Here is a 26770-nt window from a genome sequence, read left to right as displayed (position 1 = left end):
GAGCCATTTGTCCAAAGCCAGTAATAGCAACTAAGGGCCAACATTAAGGACTCCTGATGGTATTACACTTTCTATTCACTGAAGAAGGAGAGTTTACATGAAATACACTAGGCAAGTAGGTGAACTTTGAGTTGATGGCCATGCAGGCACGACTCTTCATGTTTGGAGGAATGACTGTGCGTGTTATCGTGTTTACCTATCTTTCTTGTGAATTAGACTTGACTTGTTTATTATAATGCTTATGTCAGATGTCATATGCTTCATTCTTCCTTGAGTGAGTGTATATATACAACTATGATTTTCAAGACTAGTAGTCAAAGAAAAAGTTTGAAATTGAGTAGTCAAATGGTGAAGGCATTTATAACAGATTTCTTTACACTGGGAAGATGCGAATAGTCTGCTGTATTTAAATATGCTCTCATCTCTGTCAACATACTTTGTGAAAACACATTTTGAGCATTTATCTTGAAGGTTTCCTTCTTTTGTGTGTTCCTAAGCACTATTGAGGATGTTTAGACCACTGGTATTTATACCAATGATACTCTGAATTAGTGAGTCTATATTGAATGGAATTTGATGGAAATGTGTCTATTTCTTATATGTGTCCCATTCTATTTTCAAAAAGGCCAGAATTTGTTACAAGTTGCAGAGAGAAATCTCACAGTGCCCTAGAGTGTATTTACAAGGTTAAGATTCTTAATTCCTTCTTTACTATCATATTTGTGGGCTGAAAAAGCTAAGCATGGAGATAACACTTTCCTCTCCTGGGGGCAGAAACACGTGAAAAGATGAAAGGCATTTAACCTTTTAAGTTTACTGCTTCTAATTGTTGAGGCTCAGAAAATTCCATAAAGCGCTTTTGAGTGGAGCTGTTCACTATATTAGAATCTCTTTTTCCTTTACAGACCCTTCATGTGGCCTTTGTTAATATGCGTTTGAGACAGAGACTTATATGTAGAAGTTGAAAATGCCTGGAAGATTTCTGGTTTCTGTCACTCCTTTTCCTGCCTTTTTGCATCTCTGCCTGATTTGGATGATGTGATGTTCAGAGGGACGCCTTAATCCAAGTCGTTCTCCAGCGAGACACACCTGGCCAAAGATTGTATCCTTAATTCAAGATGGCCAGTCAACCGCCAGAAGACGCCGCAGAGTCTCAGGTGTCCGACGAGCTCGAGTGTAAGATCTGTTATAATCGCTACAACCTGAAGCAGAGGAAGCCCAAAGTGCTGGAGTGTTGTCACAGGGTGTGTGCCAAATGCCTCTACAAGATCATAGACTTCGGGGACTCCCCACAAGGCGTCATCGTCTGTCCTTTCTGCAGGTTTGAGACATGCCTGCCGGATGACGAAGTTAGTAGCCTGCCCGACGACAACAACATCCTCGTGAACTTGACTTGTGGAGGCAAAGGCAAGAAGTGCCTGCCAGAAAACCCCACCGAGCTGCTGCTGACCCCCAAGAGGCTGGCCTCGCTCGTCAGTCCTTCTCACACCTCCTCCAACTGCCTGGTTATCACCATCATGGAGGTCCAGAGAGAGAGCTCCCCGTCTCTGAGCTCCACTCCTGTGGTAGAGTTTTATAGGCCTGCGAGTTTCGACTCTGTCACCACTGTGTCCCACAACTGGACTGTGTGGAACTGTACATCCCTGCTCTTTCAGACATCCATCCGGGTCTTAGTCTGGTTGCTAGGTTTGCTGTACTTCAGCTCCTTACCCCTAGGGATCTACTTACTGGTATCTAAGAAAGTCACCCTTGGGGTCGTCTTTGTCAGCCTCGTCCCTTCGAGCCTTGTTATTCTTATGGTGTATGGTTTTTGCCAGTGTGTTTGTCATGAATTTCTAGACTGTATGACACCTTCTTAATCGATATGCAAACTAAGAAATTTGATGTACATTGCCATGTTTGAAGTTAGGTAATTTATCATTTATTTTCTTTTGTATTGTCTACGATTAGGGTCCATGACATTAACAAAGCCATCAGCCATATGTCTGTGGTCTGTTTTCCATCAAAATGTTGACTCAGTTGGTTTTCCTATATGCTGGAAGTAAAAATATTCATTTCTACTTAGGGGTTAGCAAAGAAACAAAAATGTATGAGCTAAGCCTTCATGGAGTTCTTCTCGTGAGTCTTCCCAGAGAAAGAGCAGGATTTCACTCAGCCCACCTGGACGGAGACCAGAAGTGAGGTGTGTTAGGCTGCAGTAGAGGTCTTTGTGGAAGGTTAGGAATGAACTGATTGCTCTTATCATCATCGACAGTCTAGGATGGAGGGTGGATATGAGAGGAGAGCTGTTCCAAGACACATCCGTTTGAAAAGTGTGCACCCCTCGTTGTTGGAGCGCCCCTGAATCCTCTTCAGGTGCTCTCGCTCTTAAGTTAGTGTCGCTGTCTGTGGTCTGCTGCTGCAGTTGAGATGCTAGCTCCCTCTGCACATGCTCCCTTGCCAAGAGGAAACTCGGCCACATTCCCTTGTGTGGCTTCAATTAAATACCTGTTTTGCCACATTACTAAAGAGAATTAAAAACACTGAGGAATTCACATCAAAGTAAGATTCATGACAGAATATGGCCACTTGTCTTTGAGACACACACTTTCCTCCAGATTTGTTTTCCTCTCTCCTCAGTCTTCTCTGAAATTCTCACAGAGCAGTTATTGTTCACGGAAATCTTTTGAGTCTTTCCTTAAAACATTTTAGTTTAGTTTTTTTTTTTTTAACCACGTTGTTCAATCAGCTCCATTTCTTATCCTGAATGAGGTTCCATTTAAATTAGTTGCTATAAGTTTATGAGGATTTTATTTTTTCCCGTTGTATTTTAAATTCTATTATGGACTTATTTAACTTAATCCTAACAATTTTGGTCAAATTGTGGCAGTGGAAACCCAGGAACAATTATTGAGATGTTCTAGTTCACAGTTTGAAGTGCTGAGAACCTGAGTATCTTGCTGTACTGTACTGAGTTGTACCAAAACGTAGTGGTTTAGGTTTACATGCAAAACTGTGTTGCAGTAGGCTGGGCCAAAAGATGGGCAGGAAACACACAAAGCTGATGCCCTGCTTGGAAAGACCCTTCAAGGAAGTAAAACGAAGGTGGCGGAGTGCAGCTTAACGTGTTGCAATCCCTGTTGTTTTTAAGTCCATTTTAAAATGGATTCAAGTTCTTACACAATTTATTTCAAATAAAAGCATAAGCATTGTGACTTGAGTTAAGGAACTTTTCATGATGTAGGGGAAGTTGAATGTATATATTTATGAGAAGACATTGTTTAGCAGATTTTAGGTTTGAGGAAATAGAATATTCACAGAAACGAGGCAAAAAAAAAACCTTTTTAGTCTTTAAAACCCATTACTGATGATTAACCTTAAAATATTTATAACTCTTAGAAAGGGGCATTACTAAGACTACTTTAACTTGTCTGTGATGAAACATTTGTTGCGTGATATAGTTACAGCGGACCAGTTCCAGTCTCCTCATTCAGGAAAAATTGACACTTTTTTCTAGAATAGTGGTTTGATTTTAGTGATATAACTATTAACTTTGAGAATATGTATGCCCAAGGTGAGTCTGACGGGAAAATATATGTGGGAGGTGGCCTAATGAATTTAAACCCCAAGATACAGCTAACTACATTTATGATTTCATAAAATCTAGTTTAAATAGCATTGTGAATGTAATTTCCAAAAATCCATTTGTACTTAGAGTAAATATAATGTTTAGGAGATGTTTTGTGGTTTGGATTTATATATTTATAAGGTTTTTAAAAAAATGTTCATTTTGTCTGAAATGTAGCATCAGATAAATTGGTGAGTTATATGAGATTTCTAGAAAGTTCTGGACATGGGTACTATGTATTTTGCTTATTTGTATAATGTCTGCAGTGCTAAATTTGTGTCTCTGGGTTTATTGTGATAGTCTTTTTTATAGTTGCCAGTAAGTTAATTTGGTTTTAAAGAGTTTTAAATGTATGACAACAAAAAACTCTTCATGCTGTTGAGTGAAAAAAGGCCAGTGCTTCAGTGTTTTATTCACTGTGATAATGTTTTGTTTGTCCATTAAATTGTTATTATTTCTAAACTAGAAGCTGGACTTCTCTCGTGGTTGAGACTGAATTATTACTTTTGGACCTCTATTAACGTTGGATAACTGCAAACATGAGCTTTCAGAAACATTGATTATGCTCATGCCTTTATCATATGCAGAGGATTTCAGAACTTTGCAACAAAGCTAATCTAACTTATTCCACTCCTAAAAGGCTTTCATACTTTTTTTTAAAAAAAGCAGTGTGGAAAAATGAGAGAAGAAGAAACAAAAATATTGTCTTTATCTTTTACAGATAAATGTTTTGGTTTTAATTTGTTTGATTGTTTTCCAGAATTTGCCTAGCTGCTGAGCCAAATAGAATCCATTTTAGTCGGGGAATCACTAACCTTGTGTGATCTGGGCAAATTTTTAAAATTACCTGATATTGAAATATGACCATTGTTAGGCGAAGTAGAAGTAATTTGGGATATGTAGCAGTTATATGCTTATGATAATTAGTGAATTGGCACCATGTGTTAATCAAGGTTAACGGTTTCATTCACTTCTGAAATCTACATAAACGAGGAAAGAATTGAGTTAAGAAAAAGTTCCCTGTGATGGTCATAACTTAAGAGTGTGAACATACTGTCAGGTGATGAGCATTTGGCCAGTTTTAGATAGATACCAGGCTTCAAGGACTCCCCGAGTTTGAAGAAATTTTCTGATACATCACCAGGTAGACCTGGAAGCCAAAAGAATCCTGTATTGCGAGGCAGACTGGGGTCCAGCCCGGTGGCGCAAGCGGTTAAGTTGCGCAGGCTCCGCTATGGCGGCCCAGGGTTTGCTGGTTCGGATCCCGGGCGCGCACCGACACATTGCTTGGCAAGCCATGCAGTGGCGGCATCCCATATAAAGTGGAGGAAGATGGGCACGGATGTTAGCCCAGGGCCAGTCTTCCTCAGCAAAAAGAGGATTGGCAGATGTTAGCTCAGGGCTGATCTCCTCCCACACACACACACACACACACACACACACAAAATAAATAAATAGACAGGCAGACTGATCGAGCAGTTATAAATGAGAGCCCTGTGTGTACCGGGTGCAGAAGAGATGGAAACGAGTGAACTCGAGAGAGTGTAGTGGAGGCAAGCTACAGTTCTACATGTTTCTGCGTTTTTTTGAAACATCTTTTTCCCCTCTTCTTGGTAAAAAACAAATACTTGCCTTAATTCTTTGAAACACTGCAGAAACACCACATATTATTCTAGAGCTTTCCTCAAAACTAATGAGGGTTTTGGTTAAAGTAAGATCTCTGAAAAAGTTGAACCATTTGCTCTTGAACTTGAGTCTTGTGTGTTTTCCACATCTCTGCCCCTATGTTAGATGTTTACTTCTCTTTGCCTCAAACCCTTTATGAATTTTTACTCCTCTGTCAGAAACAAGAGCCTTAGTATTGGGTCTTCCCTTACAAATTTACTTTTGTGGAAAAGAGATTAAAAAAAAAGAAGAATGTGGATAACTAAATGTTGAAATCTGAGTAAATTCCAAGTGAGTCCTGGAGGCAATACAGATTCAGCTCATTATATCATTTAAATCTGTGGCATAATCCAAATCTAAGTATATTCAGTGTACAGATATTTAGGGTTTTGACATGCAAGTGCTTTAAATTTAAGACAAAAAAAACCTAAAATTAAATTACGTCCTGAATATTGTGTATACTAAGTAGGGATATGTGCTAATGTATTTTTAAAAGTGGTTGAAACGTGCTTGAATTAAAACATTGAATTACCTGGAACAGTTACTCTACAAGCGTTTTAATTAATCAGAAGTTTATTAGATTTGCAGTGTATTAACAATTCCCCTTTAAACTGAGATGGTTGGAACTTCGTAAGAGAAAAGAATGTGCTGTGGCTTAGTAGGTTGTTTCAGATCTTCATTTTCTCATGAAGTGCAAGGCTTTAGGTAAGAAAGATTCTTTCTATGTTCAGGTTCATTTACTTCAGAGAAGAGGTGTGGCCTGAAGACATATTTGGGAGTCATTGAAATGCTATTGGCATAACAGCAACTGAAGCTAAGGGAGTGGAGACATGGAGAGCGGGAGAGAGCGGAGGGCCAAGCTTGGCTCTCTGAAGCTGTAACTTTGAGTGATCAGTGGAGAAGCTAGCCAGGGGACTGCGTTGGAGCAGCCAGAGCCCCAAGACCGGAAACTGGACAGTGTGTGGTTGTGGCAGCCAAGAGAAAGGAGATAGGATTAGGATAAGTAGGTGAACACAAACGGAAGCAGATTACAGATTAGTTTATTAAAAAATGTTTTCCAGGCTTTTCTCATGAAAGTTTTCAAATGTACGGAAAAGTTGAGAGAAATGTATAATTATCACTGCTACACTTACCTCTTAGAGTCAGCAGTTAACATTTTGCTATATTTGTTTTTTCTCTCTCCCCTGATAGTAAGAGACTTCCTCTAATTTTACTAAAATATCATTAGTATATCTAAGACAATTCAGATACTTTTCTAATATTTAATATGCAGTCTATTCAAATTTTTCTCTTTGTTCCCAAAGTATCTTTTATAGTTTAAAGCACAAAACACAGGCCAGGATCTAGTCAAGCTTCACACATTGCATTTGGTTGTTAGGTATTTTATTCTCTTTTATTCTGGAACCGTCACCCCACCTTGTTTTCCCCATGACTGACTTTTTGAAGCAAGCACCAGTTATCTCGTACAATGCCCCACATTCTGGGTTTGTCTGGCTGTCTCCAGTGATGGTGTTTAACTTCTATCCCTTGTATTTCCTTCTATCCCTTGTATTTCCCGTGTACTGAGAGTTAGGTGTAGAAGCATGATCGGATTCAGATTTGGGGCAAGAAGTTTTCTTAGATGATGCTGTGAATTTGGTATTGCATCACATCGGGAGACATGAATGAAAGGTTGCGCTACCATTCAAAATGCTGTCTGATCACTCAGTGAAGGTGGTGACCTCCAGGTCTCTCCATTTCCCCATGCAATTAGCAAGTAAAATGTGGGGTGATGCTTTGGCACCTAGAAAATATCATCTTCCCTAAATGTTTACCTGGTGGTCCTAGCATCCAATGATGATCTTTGCCTGAATCAATTATTTCATTTTCCAAAGATTTGGAATGTGTTATTCTGTGAGAGCTACCTTCCCCCTCACTGGAGGTTTTCAAGAGAGGGTAGTCCAGTGTCATCTCAGCAGGTATATTGTGGAGGAGATAGAATCGTAGGAGCCTACACCTGTCTAAAGTTTGGTAAATCTTAAGGTTGGAATGCATGATTACAGTTATCCAATTACTGAAGGAATAAACCAAAATGGAAAACAATCTTTTATCTCCTGAGGTACTTTCTGTGTATCTCAGAGAAGAAAGAAACCCAAATCTTTCGTGAAATAACATTTTTTTTAAACCTGTAAATGATGTGCTTGATTCTAGCCTCAAACTTTTAGAATACCTGTTGGGTTTCTTAAACACCCACCTGAAACACATTGTTACTCTCTTGCTTAACTTGCTTAACCAGCTCTCTGGTTATCTTCCAAACCACGTTGGACTACTTGTCATTTCCTTTAAGACTGCATACTCCTTTGCCTCAGTCTTGGTCAGATCTTCTTCAACTCTTCACTTAGACAGCTGTGTTTTCTTGTTATTCTAGTAATTAGTTCACTCCTCAGTTTATTCTTCAGAGTGATCCTGTTTGGCCAACATAACCTTTGGTTTTTTGTCTGACCATTCCCTCCCTTCTTAAAATCCCTTCCAGGCAGTGGGTTCTTCCATAAAGTTCATCGTATGTTCCCAGTCTTGATACTGTTCTGGAGGTTTGTCTACATGCGCTCCCGTTTTTAGATTTTTCAGTCCGTTGAGTGGCACATAGAATGTGTGCAGAGCTTCTGTCAGCTCACATGGTAAATTCTATAGTCTTTGGATATTAAAAAATTTTTAATAATCATTATTATTAGGTAGAGTGTATGCTGTATAATTCTAAGCTTAATGTCTCCCCTAATTTTTGGCAATACAGTTCCAATTTGGTTGAGCCAATCATGAATTTTCTCTAGGCTAATAAATGTATAATGGATTAGGGTCAGATAATTCTGAGAGCTCGCTTAATGTCTCAAATTCCTTCTAAATAGTTTAAAATAAATTAAGCTTTTAAGTTTCATATCTATAGATAAGAGTTTATCTTTTAACATGGAATTTTAAATGAATTAAAATAACACATTTATGATGAAAAATTTTTTTTTTTTTTTTTTAACGTCTGTTGCCAACTTTCCTCTTTTTGCTTGAGGAAGATTGTCTCTGAGCTAACGTCTGTGCCAGTCTTCCTCTATTTTGTATGTGGGATGCCGCCACAGCATGACTTGATGAGCAGTGTGTAGGTCTGCACCTGGGATCCGAACCTGTGAACCCTGGGTCGCCAAAGTGGAGCACACGAACTTAACCACTAGGCCACCAGCACGGCCCCCTGAAATGTTATTTTTAATGCTAAATAACATCATTAGTCAATAAATGAACACCTGTTTTTGTTATGTGCTGACCCAAAAACGCAGGCAACTCTTCCTTTCTTCCTGTTTTCTTTGATTTCTTTAATGCCATTTATGGCAAAGGGGGAAAGGAACAGGCTGCCTGTAGCAGGGACTGTAAAATGTTGGTAATTTCTCATTTCCAATTTTAACAATTTACATTCTTGTCAAAGTTTTATGGAAAGACTCATTCCAACTTTGCCTCTAACCCCTGCTTCAGCGTCAGTCTTCACATTACACACAAGGAAATATCTAAATATATGCAGAAGGAGGTCTCAAGCAGAATAATTTGTTACAAATTGTTTTTTTGAGCCTATGAAACTTTCACAGTTAATTCTCAAAGAATGGAACATAATGTTCCAAATTTTGAAAAACATATACCAGATTTAAACTTTTGATCATTGAATGTTAGGGCTGGAAAGATTTTAGAGATCACAGTCCAATGGCCTTATTTTACAGACAGTAAAACCGACACTCCGAGAAATGATCAGTTGCATGACAAGTGCTAGAACCAAGTTCTAAGGAAGCTCTTTGAAGTCCACGTCTGCTTCGTACCCTTCACTTCCCTGCCACTTAGTCAATATCAGTCAACTTTTTTTTTTCTACATGGATTATCAAATTATAGACAACAGAATATGCGGCTAGACAGAGATGATTTTTATTCCTAGAAGTTATGTCTAGCCACAAAAATATGTAATGAAGACATGAAATCGTCATTGGAATTATTCAACATCCTTCTTTGTTCTGGAGAAGTAAGAACAAAGCATTTGAGTACTGACAACTTATGTAAAACACTAAGAGTTTTATCATACACAGGCATATAGCTGTAGTCGTTAGGAAAAGGAAGAGAGTGGTCGTTAGGAAAAGGAAGAGAGTGTTGAGCTGAGAGGTCAGTACATGTGTGACAAATTATCAGGATCTGGAGACTCTCATATCTTTTCTTTCTATATTGTTAAAGAAAAAATATTATTCTGACTATTAAGGAAAAGGTTATTCAATGCCACTTGTTAATAAATGATAAAGCTGACTTTATTCGAGGGGCAACCATCGCAATGGGTGTAGGGACCACTGCAGTGGGGTCTTGCAGTAGGGAAGAGAGATTGGACTCAACTCCGACTCAGACAAGTGCAAGTGGGGATTTGTAGTGAAGGAGAGGTGGGGGTCAGGGGATGGAAAATTACTAAGAGGAAACATCAGTGGTAAGGGGGATCCTTGGTAGACTGACTCAACAGAATTCTTGCTAAAGGCAGGCCACAGCGATAAAATATCAAGGGTGGTCAGATGGCAAGGGTACGGGATTTTTGCTAAACTAACTTAGCAAAATTCTTGCTCAAAAATGGATACTACAAGGGCGGAGAGGAAAGCTCAAGTTTGGATCTAGTTGAGCAGAAAACTCACGGGAGCCTGATTAGTTAGGCCATTGAGAGAGTCTGTCTGTGCACCACCCTAATTTAGACCTTTACTTGGATAGTTGCAGTAATCTTTGAGGCAATGTTCCTGCATGGTGTATAGGGATGCTCTATGCCATTCTCACATCCAGGAAGATGCTCCTTTAAGGTACTGGTCCCTCAGTGCCTGGACCTCAACTCCAGTGATTGGTCCTCCTCCCCCCTCCTCCCCCACATTCTTACCACCATTCATACTCTTGAATCGCTCACATTTGGCTTTTACTATTACAGCTGGAACGAAACTGCTTTCTCAAAGGGTCTGATTACTTTTTTTAAAAAGTAACTTCTATTTTTATCAAAGTCACACATGTTCATGGTGTCAAAAGCTAAATAGTACAAGAGCATTTAATGAAAAACAGATGCCCCTGACCCACCCCTCCCTGTCCTCTAAGGGCGACCACTTTCTATTCTAAAATCTTTTTTTTCCCCTCTTTACTTCCATATTTCTGAAAACTGTACTTATATGAAAATTCCTTTTTTCAATTTTAGTCATTTTGTATTTTCTGTTGTGGAAAATGAGGTTTTAGTTTTCTTACTACCTGCCCTCCAGCACACACATGCACACGCACATGCACATACACACACACTTCCACTCTTTACATCTTCCCAATATAGTTATATCACAATTTTCAGTAAAATCAATATCCAGTGCTTAGATTGTTAATGACTATGCAGTGTTGTTCATAGCTGAGGTTATAATGTATTGTGAATATTTTCTTTTTCTAAAAACAGCTTTATTGAGCTATAACTGATATGCAAAAAAAGCTAGACATACTTAATCTGTATAATTTGATGAGTTTGGGGATATGTATACACCTGTGAAACCATCACCATACTCAAGATAATAAACATATCCATCACCTCCAAAAGTTTCCTCCTGTCTCCCCTCCTTTTTTTGTGGCAAGAATACTTAGTATGTGATCTACCCTCTGAACAAATTATTAAGTGTAGGATACTGAATTGTTAACTATAGGCACCGTGTTGTACAGCAGATTTCCAGAACTTACTCATCTTGTCTAACTGACACTTTATGCCCAGTGAACAACTCCCTATTTCCCCTACCCTCAGCCCCTGTAACCACCACCATTTTCTTTCTTATATAATTTTTAATTCTCCCTAGAATTAATTGCCTCATTTTAAAATTTACTTCGCTTTCTCTCTACTTATAACTGAATCATCCCCAGAGTCTCCGACTACTGAAAAACCTTTCCTTCCTGTCAAATGTGACAGATAATCTGCTAGTTTACCCTCCTGGAGCCCGTCATTGTCTCGATCCCATCCAGATTAGTTGCTTTCTGCACAGCTGTCATCCAGAGACTTCCTTTCATCCTGAGAATTCTCTAGTCTTGAATCGCACGCCATCTTTTTCTTGGTTTGTTCGTTTTTTGATGAGGCACATTCTCTAGCAGCTTGCAGAAAAAAAAAAGAGACGTAAGAGGTAAAAATTTTAAGACCTTGTATGTCTGAAAATATCTTTATTCTAACTTTAGGCTTGATTGACGATTTGCTTAGAAATCATTCTCCCTCATTGCTTCTTGCCTTGTAACCCCCAGCTTGCCATGGAGAAGTTCTATCGCATTCTAATCTCTGATCCTTTGTATGTGATCTCCTTTTTTTTTTTTTTTCTTTTCCATTTTGGGAACTGTTAAGTTCTTCTTTTTGTCCATGTTCTGAAATTTCATGGTGAAAAACTGTTATATGGCTTTTTTCCATTTATTGTGCTAGGTATTCACAAAAGTGGGCCCTTTCCATATGGAAATTCATTCCCTTGGTTCTAGAAATGCTCTTGTATTATTTTTTACAAAATCTTCTCCGCTCTACTTTTTCTCTTCTGGGTTATGGAATTCCTGCTGCTCAGCTTTTGAACCTTCTTGATTGATTTTCTTATCCTTTCTTTCCTATTTCTCATCTCTTTCATTTTTGATCTAATTCCTGAGAATTTTCCTCAATTTTATCTTCAACCCTTCTCTTTAATTTTATAATATTTGCCATCATTTTTAATTTCTTAGATTGCTTTCTTGTTCTCTGAATGTTTCTTTTTTTTTAGGTGATATTATCTTCTCGTTTTCTGAGCACAGTATCTTCTCTTGCCTTAGTGAGCATATTAATTCTAGAGTTATTATGTGTTCTTTTGCTCCCTGCATTGTCTGTCTCCTCCGAGTTAATTTTGTTTGTTTATTTTGGTCTCTGTCTTTCATGGAGAACCATTCCTCAACTATCTGATCCTTAGCTGTCTTTTCAGATTAGTGAGGAGCTAAACAAGCCGTTTGGAAACTGTGTGCATGGCTGGGGCTTGTCAACTGATGGGCCTCTGGGGAAGGCTCTCCTGTTTTATTGGCGGGTGCTCAATTCTCACTCTATCCAGGTCTTTCTTTTAAGTTGATGAGTTTCTCCACAGAGGAAATCCTGGCCGCCAGTGCTTTGGAAGCTGAGCGAGGGGAGGAGGGTGTCCGACTCCCTTTTCAATATATAGCTTGCCCTTTAATACCTCTGTTTTCAGTAGGACTCCTCACCTCCACCCTCAAGTGCTCCTGGTGTCTCTGGGGACAGGCCTTCTCTGATGCAACCCTTCTAGAAAGAAAGCCTCGGTCTTCAGTGGGCAAGGAGAGGAGAGAAAAGGATCTGGGAGGCTGATTTCCTCTATGCCAACTCTCAACCACTCTATACCTCCCTCTTCAGAGGAGCTGGTGCCTCTAATTCTCGAGCTTTCCCAAGGTTCTATTGCATGAATTAACTTGCTTCTTTTTGACGTCCCTTCTCCTCGCTGCCTCTGCTCCTGCTTCTACTGCAGACTTATGGGCAGCTTTTGGTAAAATGTATGGTCACTGTATTTATTAGGTGTGGTGATTCCAAAGGAGCTCCCATGGGTTCTGGGAATTTTAGAACTTTTTCTTATAGTGTGGTTGAAGTATGTACACAACACAATGAGGGTTAAAAAAAATTCCAAAAGCACGTGCAGTGCCATGTACTGATCTACCTGAAGTGTGGATGGGTTCACTTGGAGTTCAGTATTACAGGAGAGGCACCCATCCTAGTAGTAGTCTCACCAAAAAGAAAGATTCTCAATTAATGGGTATTGCTGTTATCTCACTACATTAGGGTGTGAAAAATGTGCAGGGCAGCCTGGTTGATTTTTTTAAAGCCTACTCTTTCCTATATTTAACGCAGAGATGGAAAAATGGTTGCTGGTTTAGAAATTATTTTTAATAGAATTTGAATAGCCTTGGGCAGAAATCATTTTCTTTCTTGACTTAAGTCTAATAAACATGCTACGGCCCTAGGGGTATAAAATAACTCTCTAGCAGAAATGAGACATAACACTTGCAATGATTAATGACCTCATAATCTGAAAATCTCAGATCATCAAAGCCACTATTTTTCTTTTAAAAGGTTTGCCATGGCCGTTATTCATCAAAATCTATTTTGCAAGATGCTGACATTGTTCTAATATGAAATTCAGAAATAATTAAGCATTTGTAAGGCATCATTTGTTTCCAATTATGCAGGTAAATGTGAGGCTGGAGTCTGTTGTCTGGAAAAGTGTCTGACATTGGTACATCAGCCAATTATTACTTAACATTGGGCTGCAGAATTATAACATGCTGTACATTAAGCTGTACTAAAACTGAAGTGATGTACTCTGTTGAGCAATAAAGCCGTTTCCTGCACTTCTGAAGTCACTTGTGCTTATGAATTAAGACCCCTCAGGAATCTGAGGCCCTGTTCCCCCTCCCTGTAGCATACAGTTATGGAAACCGGGCAAGGATGCTCCTGTCTAGGATTTACTGAGTTCTTACCGTGTGCCACACTCCGGGTGAATTGCTGTAAGCGCATTATCTCAGTCAAATTCAGGATGCTACCAGGTGAAAAATAAAAGTTTTCTTTGTCCAAACCCAGCCCTACTCCCTACAATTCCTTTTTAACTATTAGAAAAAAAATTTTTTTTAAGTATCCACTTTACACAGTACTTCTTGATTCCCCTCTCTAAGAAAGGAAGTATGTAACTCACATACCTCCCACTTACTCTTCTCTCCAGTTTTGATAGTTCTGCTATTTGTAATTTTTCTATTGATTATGTTTATAACAAATAATACACTTCAACCCCCAAACTCATTTCTTCACGACTGGCTGCCTCACTGGGCTCCCTCAACTCTGGTTCTCAGATTCCAGCTTTCTGTTGCTTTAGTGTGGAGACTGTGAGGAAGGCCTAATGCCGTGCTTCCAAGCAGCATTCAGTAAATATTTCTTTCTCTCTTTTTTTTTTTTTTTGTGAGGAAGAGTACCCCTGACCCTAACATCTGTTGCCAATCCTCCTCTTTTTGCTGGGGAAGATTGGCCCTGGGCAAACATCCATGCCCATCTTCCTCTACTTTATATGGGACACCGCCACAGCATGGCTTGAGAAGCGGTGTGTAAGTCCGTGCCAGGGATTTGAGCTTGTGAACCCCAGACCTCTGAAGCGGAGCGTGCGAACTTAACCACTAGGCCACTGGGCCGGCCCCTAAGTAAATATTTCTTAAGTCAACTTTTTATTTTAGAAAACTTTAGATTTATAGAAAAATTTAGACGATAATAGAGAGAGTTCTCATATTCTCCATGTCCAGTTTCCCCTCTTGTTAATATCTAATGTTAATATGGAGTGCTTGTTACAATTAATGAACCAATTTTAGTATATTATTGTTAACTGAAGTCTATGCTTTATTTGGATTTCCTTAGTTTTGCCCTCATGTCCTTTTTTGGCTCCAGGATCCCATCCAGCATACCGCCTCACGTTTAGTTGTCACGTCTCGTTAGGTGCCTGTTGGCTCGGGCAGTTTCTCAGACTCTCCTTGTTTTTGATGACCTTGACAGTTTTAAGGAGACTGACGAGTAGTTTTAAGGAGATTTTGACAGGTTGAAGAGTTTTAGTATTTTGTGTTCCTCAACTAGGCTTTGTCTGATGTTTTTCTCAGGATTAGACTGGGTTATGGATTTTGGGGTGGAAGACCACAGAGGTAAAGCGCCATTCTTGTCACATCGTGTCGTGGCCCGCTCTGTCAACATGACTTATCACGGTTGATATTGGCCTTCATCACCTGGTTGAGGTAGTGTTTGTCCGATTTCTCTGCTGTAAAGTTACTCTTTTTCCGCTCTTCCGTATTGTTCTCTTTGGAAGGAAGCCATTATGGGCAGCCCACACTTAGGAGCAAGGAATTATGCTCCATCTTCTTGAGTTGGACTATCTACATCAATGATTTGGAATTTTTCTCTTTGGGAAATTTATCTTCTCCCTCATTTATTTATTTATTCAATAATTTATTTCAGTACACACTCATAGATATGTATTTTATACTTCGGGTTATAATCCAGTGCTACTTTATTTATTTTGTTGCTCAAATTGCTCCCTCTTTGGCCGTTGGGACTTCTCTCAGTTGGCCCCTGTTTCCCTTTGACGTACCCTCTTCATTGTGGATTTTTGTTTTGTTTTGGTTTTTGAGCACTTTCTTACTTTCTGGCATTACCAGATGTTCCAGGCTCATCTTTTATATTTCTTGCCCCAGTCCTAAAACCAGCCATTCTCCAGACAGCCCTGGTTCCTTTTATTGGAGACTGGTATTAGAAACCAAGCAACAGGCGCTAAGTATGCTGTTGTGACTGGGGTGTTGTTGCTTCTAGGCCCACTCAGCTGACAGAGCAAGGAAATATATGTGGGTATACTAACCTTTGTATAGACACAAATCTATAAATATTTCTATATGTAACAATCTGTATGTTAAATTAAACCTGAGTTCATGCAGTTGTCTCCAACTCTAATCCATTACGCATGGATTATTCTAGCCCCCTCCCTTTGCTTATCTGTAAAATCCCTCTCTAACAGTGAGAAGTCTGGCTGCCACTCTCCACCATCCATTTATGTCATTGTTCAGTTCCAGTGTACATATATAACAGTATCAGAATTGTTAACCCATATCCCCATGGGATACAACTTTATCAATTAGAGTACAGTGCTTTTGTACAGTTCTTTTTGCTTTTATTCTTATAGACTCCATTCATTTCCTAAGTTACTTATGTCAACATGTTTCCCCCTGCCTTCTTCAGTGAGGTTGTTTCAGACATTTATAATACAATTATATTATTTAGTCACATTCTGCATTCCATCCTGGGATCCCCCATGCCCTAAATGATTTTTTGATTTGTATACATTAAGGTTTACTCTTTGTGCTGTAAAGTTGTATGAGTTTTGACAAATACATAATGTCATGTATCCACCATTACAGTATCATACAGAGTAGTTTTACCACCCTAACATGTCCCCATTGCTTCCCCTATTCAATGCTCCCCCTCCCCGCCAAACTCCTGGTAACCACTGATCTTTTTACCATCTCTATAGTTTTGCCTTTTCCAGTTTGTCATATAATTAAATCATGTAGTATGTACTCTTTTCAGACTGGCTTCTTTTACTCAGCAATATGCATTTAAGATTCATCCATGTCATGAAAGCTCATTTCTTTTTCTTGCTGAATAAGATAACATTGCATGAATATATCACATTTTGTTTATCTATTCACCTATTGAGGGATATCTTGGTTGCTTCCAGTTGTTGGTGATTATGAATAAAGTTGTTATAAGTAGTCACATGCAAGTTTTTGTGTCGGCATAAGTTTTCAAATCAGTTGGGTAAATATCTATAGGAATATGATTGCTGGATCTTATGGTAAGACTGTGTTTGGCTTTGTAAGAAACTGCCAAACCGTCTTCCAAAGTGGTTGTACCGTTTTGCATTCCCACCAGCAGTGAATGAGAGTTCCTGTTTCTTTGCATCCTCACTAGCAACTGGTATTATTAGTTTTTTTGGATTTGGGCCAGTATAGTAGGTGTGTAGTGGTATCTCGTTGTTTTAATTCGTAGTTCCCTAATGACAAATAATGTTGAACATCTTTTCATATGCTTATTTGCATTTATATATCTCCTTTAGTGAGGTGTCTGTTCATATCTTTTGCCCTTTTTAAAATTAGGTTGTTTTCTTATTGTTGAGGTTTAATTCTTTGTATATTGTGGATACATGCCTTTTATCAGACATGTGTTTTGCAAATATTTTCTCTCAGACTGTGGCTTTTCTTTTCATGTTCTTAACAGAGTCTTTTTCATAGGAGAAGTTTTTAATTTTAATAAAGTCCAATTTATCAATTTTTTGTTTCATGGACTGTGATTTTGGGTTTATATCTACCAATTCATCACCAAACCCAAGATCACCTAGATTTTCCTCCTTTGTTTTCTTCAAGAAGTTTTATAATTTTGTGTTTTACATTTAGATCTATGATCCATTTTAAGTTAACTTTTGTAAAAAGTTTAAGGTCTATATATGGGTTTATTTTTTTGTATATGGATGTCCAATTATTTCAGAAGCATTTGTTGAAGCCTGTCCTTTCTCCATTGAATTGCCTTTGCTCCTTTGTTAAAGGTGGGTTGACTCTCTTTGTGGTTCTCCAATTCTGGGAGAAATCATTCAGTTTTTCAACAGTAGGTATGATGCTATGCAGAGTTATGTAGATGCTCTCCATCAAATTGAGGATATTCCCCTCTTTCCTAGTTTGCTGAGAGTTTTTACCATGAATGGGTGTTGGATTTTGTCAAATGCCTTTTCTGAATAAATTGATGTGATCATATGATTTTTCTTCTTTAGCCCATTTTTGTGGTGGATTACACTGATTAATTTTTCAAATGTTGAACCAGCCTTGCATACTTGGAATAAATCCACTTGGTCATGGTGTATAATTTTTATACATTGTTCTATTTGATCTAATATTTTGTTGCGGGTTTTTGCATCTATGTTCGTGAGAGATATTGATCTGTGGTTTTTCTTTCTTATAATGTCTTTATCTGGTTTTGGTATTACGTTAATTCTGGCCTCATAGAATGAGTTAGGAAGTATTCCCTCTGCTTCTATTTTCTGGAAGGGATTGTAGAGAATTGGTATAATTTCTTAGAGGTTTTTGGTATGAAGATGTATGTTAATCTGGCTAAAATTAACAATTAAAAGAAATATACATACTCTATATATAGAGTATATATATAGTACTATATATAGTATTAAAAGTTGCAGAATGTAGGGGCCGGCCCGGTGGCTCAAGCGGTTAAGTGCGCGCGCTCCGCTGCGGCGGCCCGGGGTTCGCTGGTTCGGATCCCGGGCGCGCACCGACCCACTGCTTGGCAAGCCATGCTGTGGCGGCGTCCCATATAAAGTGGAGGAAGATGGGCACAGATGTTAGCCCAGGGCCGTCTTCCTCAGCAAAAAAAGAGGAGGATTGGCGGATGTTAGCACAGGGCTGATCTCCTCACAAAAAAAAAAAAAAAAAAAAAAAAAAAAAAGTTGCAGAATGTAAACCTTCAAGGACTTATTATTATTAATAAAATTGAGTTTGAATTCTTTAGCCTGGTAGTCAAAGGCTGCGATATTATGGCTTCAACCTAACTTTTCAGCTTTCTCTTCAAATAATAATGATGTTATCATTTACTGAGCACCTACTATTTACAAGTGTTTAACACAATAACACTGCAAAGTATATTTGAGTATCTCCATTTTACAGATGTGAACTTCAGATGCAAAGAGAAGTAAAATAACTTGCCATGGTCACATAGATAGTAAATGACTAAGCCAGGGTTGGGTCTCAGGTCTGTCTGGTTCTGAATCCCAGGCTTTTTCTCACTGGACCTCGGTGTTTACTCCCTTTATCAAGCCCTCTAGATTAGCCCAGTAAAATTTGTCTGTTCATCATCGCCTAAAAATGCCAAAAGCTGTCACTGTCCTCCTCCGAATGCCTGACCCACCTGTATCAGTAATGAAATAGCTAACTAAAATATTTTAAATAATAAAGGCATAGTTATTTCATATAACAGAACGTTTGGAGATGAGCAGTCCCAGGGTTGACAGAATGGCTCTGCAGTGTCACCAGTGACCCAGACTTGTTCATCCTTGATTCTGCTGTCTTCATTGTCTTGGTGATGCCACCCATAATGTTCACTAGACGGCTGGTTCAGCTTTCAGAATCCTATCTTCCTAGGACAGGAATCCAAGCAGAAAGAAAGGGAGGGGGGCAAAAGGCAAGAAAATGTGTCCCAGAACTTGAGTGGGCAAAACTGGACCCTAAAGCCATCCCTAGATCCATTGAATGCAAAGACAGCAGGATTGCTCTAACACATGATTTATTTCCCAGAAATGGACACATTTCTTGCTGTCCAATCAAAATCAGGGATCTAGAATCAATGAGGAAGGAGAGAATGATTCTGGAAGCCAACCCTGGGGTCTGCCAGATTATGCATCCTTTAATGTCCAGATGAAGGACCATTCCCTGCCCCAGCGATCTCCTCGCCACACCAAGCAGCATGGTCTCTCTTTCCGCAGAATTCTCACAGATACTGTCTCTACATGTGATTAGTTCTAAATTGTTTACTGTCTTGTATTTTAAGTTATCTTTTCAAGCATATATCTTTTCTGCAAAAATATCTTACAGTGTCTTGTGAATAGAGGCTATGTCTTATGCATTGCTTTATCTCCCACACATCTCATATATAATGGATACACACTAAACATTTGTTTGAGGCACAGAATGGGGTCTGCTCAGCAAAATCACATGATAGACTACATACTTACAGTCCTTTATCTCTTGGATATTGAGACTCCTCATCTCTCTTCTTCTCACATACATAAAAGAAGGATTTGAGGAAACAAGTAGTTTTGAAAATGATGAATATATAAAATTGTTTTTGTAATTCATGATATCCAGAATGAGTAACAGTAGACCTTGAAAATAGAGTCCAATATTCTGAAGTCAAGAGAAGTCTAATTCATGAGCAAGGTAGTCTAAAAGACTGTGGCTTTGTAATGTGGCATCTCTCTCTCTATTGTAAAAAACTGAAAAAAAAAAAGCATTTTCCATTCATCGTTTTGATAGTGTTATTTGACACGTTGAGATAATTATACTAGTTAAGAAGAAATATTGAAAATTCAACAGACCAAGTCGTTGGCTGCAGGGCTGTATTTTTGGGTGTAAACATGCAATTGTGGCTTTCCAAAATTCCAAGCACGCATTTAAATAAGATAGGCTGACAGAGCAGCAGGATTATAGGCTGTTTCACAGTGTAGTCAGTGGGATGGAGGAGAAGAGAGAGGAAGTCTGGGGCACAGGGTGGGGGATGGTGTTAAGATGCTCAGCCCACTCCTGGGATCTGAGCAATCTGCTTGGTGTTCATTTCTCATAAGATCATCCAAGACAGTAACTCATTTTCCCTTCCATAAAATATATCAGAATTTTATTTGTCAATCTTAAGGAGAAAAATCACTTTTTACTGTTATAAACCAGATACGGTACTGGGTAATTTATATACATTATCCTTATTTAATTCTTCTAGCAATCCAACAAAATAGGTGTTATTATCCCCATTGTACTGATGGAGAAATCGATAGTGCAGTTGCCCAAGGTTACAAAGCAGTGGCAGACCTGAGGTTCCCCACAGATTCTAAAACCTGAGTACCCCCCAAGCCCCCCACCCCTATTTCTCCTAAAGCAAGGGTTCTTCACCTTAGCTGCACATTAAAATCGCCTGTAAGCTATAAACACTCTTACCACCGAGGCCACGTCCCAGATCAATTTAATCAGAATCTCTGGGGTTGGGCCCCAGGGACCCAGTGATTCCAATGTGTTGCCACATTTGAAAACCACTGCCTTACGAGGCTGGCTTATGAGAGAGGTACAGAAATGTTAGAATTAGGATTTATTAATTTTAAGTTTATTACCATCAATGTGGGGTTGTGAATAAAACACTGATGTGGAGTTTATCTTGCCATTTGTTCATAATGAGGCCTTGGGAAGTCATAAATGAAACAAACAAAAAAACAGAAAAATAAATATTCCATTAACGGAAAAGTACAGAGAACAGCATAATGAACATCTGTGAACCCACCTCCCAGCTCTATCCAATCTCAATTCAATCGATAGTTGTGCTATATCAGTTTCGGTTTTTGCTAATAATTAAAACAATACATATTCATTAGAAACCTCCTGTGTTCTTGACCCCATTAGCCTGTCTCTCCAGTTGCGTTTATCATTCTTGTGCACAGTTTCATGCTCTTACTGTATCCTGCATATGTATGTATCCATTAAAGTGTACATGTTTTCAAGCTTTGTATAAATGACACATATACCACACGACTTTCTGCAACTTGATTGTTTTTGTTGTTGTTTAATGTTGTGTTTTTGAGATTTATACATGTTGACACAAGTGGCTGTGTAGTATTCCATCGTATGTACCACAAATTACTTATCTACTCTGCTGATGTTGGATATTTGAATTGTTTCTAATTGTTTGCCATTAAAAACAAGCCTGGCAAAGAATGGTCTTGATTGTGCATCTGCTTGTGCAAATGTGCAGGAGTTCCTGGGAAATATGCTGAGAAGAAGAATTATTATTGGGTTGAAGGCTATGCATGTCCTCAACTTCACTAGATTTGGCTAAATTGCTCTTCAGTTTAGTTTGTTTTTTTAATGTCCTTGACAATCTTAGGTATTATCAAATGTTTACCAAACTGATCGGTGTGAAATGGTTTAAATTGCTTTAATGTGCATTCCCCCAGTTATTAAATGATTTCAGCAGTTTATCCATATGTTTATTGTCTTTTCATATCTTTTGCCCATTTTTCGTTTGGCTTGTTTGTCTTTTCTTTATTGATCTTTAGGGTATTTTTATGTATGTTCTACACTAATCTTTCGTCAGTTATACACACTGCAAGCATTTTTTCCAGTTTGTGGCTTATCTGTTCAATTTATGGTATTTATTGGCAAGTAGAAGACTTTAAATTGAACGCAGTCAAATACATTGATCTTTTCCTTTATGGTTTATAATTTTAAAAAACTTTTTAAGGAAGTCCTGCTGTACTCTGAGGTCGTAAAAATATCTGCCTGTATCCTTTTCTAAAAATTTAAAAATCTCCGTATCTAGGTCTTTAATCACCTGGAGTTAATTTTGGGTTTATTTTTGTATGAGTTAGTAAAGGCTAGGTTATACTGAAGAACCAACCCCAAATCTCAGAGGTTTAACCCCAAATTTATGTCTCATTTACACTGTTGTCCACCATGGGTGTGCAAGGTCTCTGCTCACCACAGTCCCTCAGGGACTCAGGTTGATGGAGGCTTGTCTAGACAGGGGCAGCCAGGGTCCCTGAAGCAGGGAGGGGAGCGTGGAGAGTCACACACTTGTGCTCAGGGCTGTGCTGGAAGGTGACACACATGTCTTCTGATCACATTGCAGGGGCCAAAGCAAGTCACGTGACCATGTCTAACTTCAGAGGAGACAGGGAAGTCCAACTCCATCCTGGGTCCGGAAGGAGGAGAGAACTGGAGTATTTTGTGAATTAATTTAATTTTTTATTGAAATATTCAGTTCTCTCAACGTCATTTTTGGAAGAGCCCATGCTTTCCTCGTTGAGTTGTAATGCCACCTCTCTCACATACCAAGTTTTCACATTGGTGTGAGTTTGTTTCTGGCTTTCTCTTTGGCACCATTGTTGTACTTGTTCAGTTCTGCTATCATACCACATTGTTTTAATCACAACAGCTCTACACAGCTATTAATCTGAAATCTTGCAGTGAAAGACCCCTAACCTTGGTTGTCACCTTTAAAATTGTCATAGCTAGTCCTGATCCTTTACCTTTCCTATAAATCTCTAAATCAGTTTGTCAAATTTTATGAAATCCCTCCTAGGATTTTGCCTAGTGTTCCACAGCAAGCAAATACTGGTGCCAGAATACGAACTTAGGCCTCTCTGATTCCCATAAGAAAAAGAAATAGAAATGTCAGCCTATGAGCGGATGCCAGCAAGTGAAGACAGAGTAAGTGTCTTGTTCTCTCCCCGAGCTCCTTCAGGGCATTGGGTCTCATTTGTGTAGCTTCTACAGCGCCTAGCTTGGCGCTTGCCTGGAGTTAACGCCACTCAAGTGAACAATTGTTGAATTTAACTGAATGTGAATGTGTGAGACAAGAAGTCTAAGTGCACCCAGTGGAAAGGGGCTTGGAACATCCTTAATAGGCCTGGCGGGAGAAAATACAGAATCTGCTCCTACAATGAGATGGCTTCATCTCATCACTGGATGTTGGAGGGAGGCCACATTACAGAGTAGGGACAGAATTTCTTACCAGTCTCCAGAACCACGCTTTCTGGAAGTGAAATCTGTTTGCCACCTCTTCCTAAAGCACTGATCTCTGATCATGGTCCTTTAGCCCCCAGGTACCTCCTCGCAGCTGGCTCATAAGGATTAATCAGCCCCATCACTCTAGTTGTTCCCCCCTGGGGCAACTGGTCAGTGTATATACAGCAAACGCTTATTGAGTTGGGCTGAAGGGGAGAGGGCAGCAATCTGGCTCTCAATCCATTCTGAATTATGGCTGGTTGGAAAAAAAGAATGCAATGGAACTTATCAAACAAGACGTTTCTCAGATCCCCTTGGCTACTCCAGTGGGATTTTCCCATTACCAGTGTTACTCTATGACTCAGCGCTTTGTTTCCTTCCCTGTCCTTTTGTAGCAGGAAAGGAATTGTGAATTGTGCCTCTTATGACTCAGTCGGCCAGCCTGTGAGCATGGATTTGTTCTTGGTGGGCACTGTGTCGGGCAGAAGGCTCTGCAAGCCACAGAGGAGAGTGTGAAGTGTGCTCTTGATTTTTAGTTTGTGTTAGTGAGGCCAGAACTCAGAGGTTGTTTATTTCCATCCAAGTACCTACGACTTTTGCTGTCTCGGAGTGAAGGAGGGTGCCTTGCTTATGGACTAAGCTGTAGATGCACACGTACTTTTCTGTGCCCCACCCTGTTATTGAATATTAAATAGAGCTTTATAGATATAAAAAGCAACACTTAACATTAGCTAGTTTCGCTAATAATTATATTACAAAAGCATGATACCCATACAATGAAATAATTGGAGCTATTCAATAACTGAATGTGTTGCCCCAAGAACAGTGGCCCCGTCCCCGGAAGTGTCCCACGAAGCTGGCTGAATTGAACATCTATCCATATTGGGAAGGAGATCTGCGTTCAATAGGAAGTTGGATGAAATCGCTTTTCGGATTCCTGCTGTCCTGGTTTCCTGGGATTGCTGTAACAAAGTACCCCAAACTGAGTGGCTTAAACAACAGAAAATTATCGTCTTACAGTTCTGGAGGCTGGAAGTCTTAGATCAAGGTGTCAGCAGGGCCACACTCCCTCTAAAGGCAGTAGGGAAGGGTCTGTTCCAGGCCTCTCTCTCAGCTTCTGGTGGTTCTTTGGCTTGTGGCAGCATAACTCCAGTCTTCACATGGCATTCTCCCTGTGTCTCTGTCTCTGTGTCCAAATTTCCCCTTTTCCTAAGGACACCGGTCATATTGGTTAGGGGCCACCCCACTCCAGTATAACCTAATCTTAACTAATTACATATGCAACACCCCTACTTCCAAGTAAAGTCACAGTCTGAGGTAGTGGGGGCTAGGATGTCAACATATGAATTTGGGGTGGACACAATTCAACCCATAACAACTTCCAACTCTGTGATTCAGAGTCAAGAAATATAAAAGCCTAATTAAAATTAATAGCCATTGACACTATTTCTTAGCCCTTTTTAGTTATTGCTTATCTAACTCTGGCGTTCCCCATGTCCGGGCTGAAAGAGAACACGTCTTTCTCTTAACCCTGAATTCCTTTCAGAAGTCCTTTTAGTTTCCTGCCTTTCATTAGCTCCACAGAGGACTAACCCCCTACTGCCTTTGCTTACATCTAACAGAGATTTTTGGACCTGATTATACTTAACAGAAGTATAATCTGGGCTTTAGATCAGTAGTTAACTTGATTTTCTCAATAATCCCTCTGCTCTCTCTGTCTCTGCATTTGCCAGCCTGGAATTCTGGCGCTGTCTTTCCGACCTGGAGGGAGGATTCTTCCCCATCAACGTTAGCCGTTTGCCCTTTGAACCTTGAGTGTCTGTATGAACGGTCCGTTAGCACCCATCTCACACTCAAAATTTAAAACAAACTCACAAAACTCAGCAACACTGGAACATCACTTGACAATCCCTACTTAACCAGAACCTGATGAAACTTTGAAACAAAAGCGTTTAAAATACGATTCCATCACAGGAGGACAAAAAGCAACTAATTAGGGAAAAATCTTGTCCACGGACTTTCTCTGGTAATAGCAGGAATATTCTTCTTATAATATTGAAAGGAAAATAATCAGGAAATAAATTTATATTTCAATATAATTTCCACCTGGGGGGGGGAAGCAGAAAAAGGTGGAGTGACTAAAGGTAAGATGTTCACTATAATTATAGGCAGATCATAGAGTGCCGGTGATTTTGATTTTTTTCTTTATACTTGCCAGTATTTTCCAAATATCTTTCAAATATCCTGTGTTTCTTTTATCCTTTATCTTTCTTTTGTTAGTTAAGGCACAAGAATATAAGTTCCTGCTCCTCACAGGCCGTGCTGTGTATCATATAACCTGTTGGACTTAGTTCTCTGCCACTTGAAGACATTCACTCAGTACTGGTTGAATAGCTATAGAAGAAAGATGGTTTAGGCTCTGGAGTCTTGCATGAGAAATAGTGCAGACTGGTCATTTTTCTCATTTTCTTATCCCATTACACTTCCAACGCATATCATACGCTGTAGTCCTAGTGAAGTTATGCTCAGGAGCCCAGGTTCAGATGAAAATGGGAGTTTAGATTGAAGGCCGGAAATTATCCCATTGGCTGCTAGTGGTGGAGGCCAATTATGTAGGCTGCTGTCTTCTAAATTTTCTTGATAAAAGAAACTTGTGAATTTTGTTGCTGGAAATCAATGAGCTGGGGGAACATGAATGGAAAGAGATTTGAGGAGTAAGCCTAGCCGTCTGAGTTACTTGCTCTCTTACTTAATTTCTGTAGAGATGTGTGATAGCTGAGGCCTGGATCAGAATACATATTCTTATTTCAAATTCCAGAGTGAAAGCAAAAGTCAGTGCACTTTTTCAACCCACTGCAAATCTCTATAGTAACAGAAATAGATGGGCCTCCCAGGTATGAACCACGAGGAACCATTGACAGCTGTAAGAAAGAGTCTACCAGACTTTTCCCAGAAAAACCTGCTGTCTTGCCCCAGTGACTACCTTCATGGTAAACCGTTATGAATACCAGTGAAGTGGGAAATCTTATTATTAAGATTCTCATTTTATCACCTAAACAGAGAACTCCAGGCTCCTTCCAACATGAGCGTGGGTGAATAGTCCAGAGCTCTCTAGTGGTGACTTCACAGGATGGCGCTGAGAATGACTCGGGTGTTTCCATTAACGGTCCTGGGCACATAGCCATGCTCCCTGTTCCACCTGATGCTTCCTTTTATGCAGCATAAAAATAAGGACCACAATCTACTTCCCTAAATTGGAGGGAGAATTTCCTGTAGAAAGTTGGGGTCTTCTTTTGCATCGCTCCAATAAAGAGTCCTCTGTGGAAATTCAAGGCTCCCTTAACACGACATCACAGGAATTGCTCTTTGTCCCAGATCAGAGGCTCATCCCACGGCGACTCCACAGCGGATAAATGAAAGCCCAGAGCAGAGGAAGTAATTTGCATCTTAGCATTGGGCCTTTTATACCTGAAGTTCTGTGCTTAGTTGAGATTTTACTCAAAAATACCATTTTTTTTTCAGACAGGAAAAAATCCGTTTCTATTTGCAAACTGACCTGGAAATTTCAGATGAGCGGAAGTCAGCACCTGCCCTGCGCATGGTTTTTAGAAGAGG

General features: G+C 39.4%; 1 protein-coding gene across 3 annotated transcripts in view; it reads left to right on the top strand.

Annotated features, from left to right (window-relative positions):
* The window catches only part of RNF182 (ring finger protein 182), a 73816-nt gene extending 71430 nt beyond the window's left edge, over positions 1-2386 (top strand). For all 3 annotated transcript variants that reach the window (XM_058555235.1, XM_058555234.1, XM_058555233.1), the window contains one exon: positions 906-2386. In XM_058555235.1, the coding sequence (XP_058411218.1) occupies positions 1119-1859 (741 nt within the window). In that variant the 5' untranslated portion in view covers positions 906-1118 and the 3' untranslated portion in view covers positions 1860-2386. The remainder of the gene's footprint in view (positions 1-905) is intronic.
* Positions 2387-26770: the final 24384 nt, after the last annotated feature.

This window comes from Diceros bicornis, chromosome 14, assembly GCF_020826845.1.
Source record: "Diceros bicornis minor isolate mBicDic1 chromosome 14, mDicBic1.mat.cur, whole genome shotgun sequence".
Lineage (NCBI taxonomy): Eukaryota > Metazoa > Chordata > Mammalia > Perissodactyla > Rhinocerotidae > Diceros > Diceros bicornis.
Note: the sequence above shows the minus strand (reverse complement) of the source record. Positions and strands in the feature narration are given on the sequence as shown.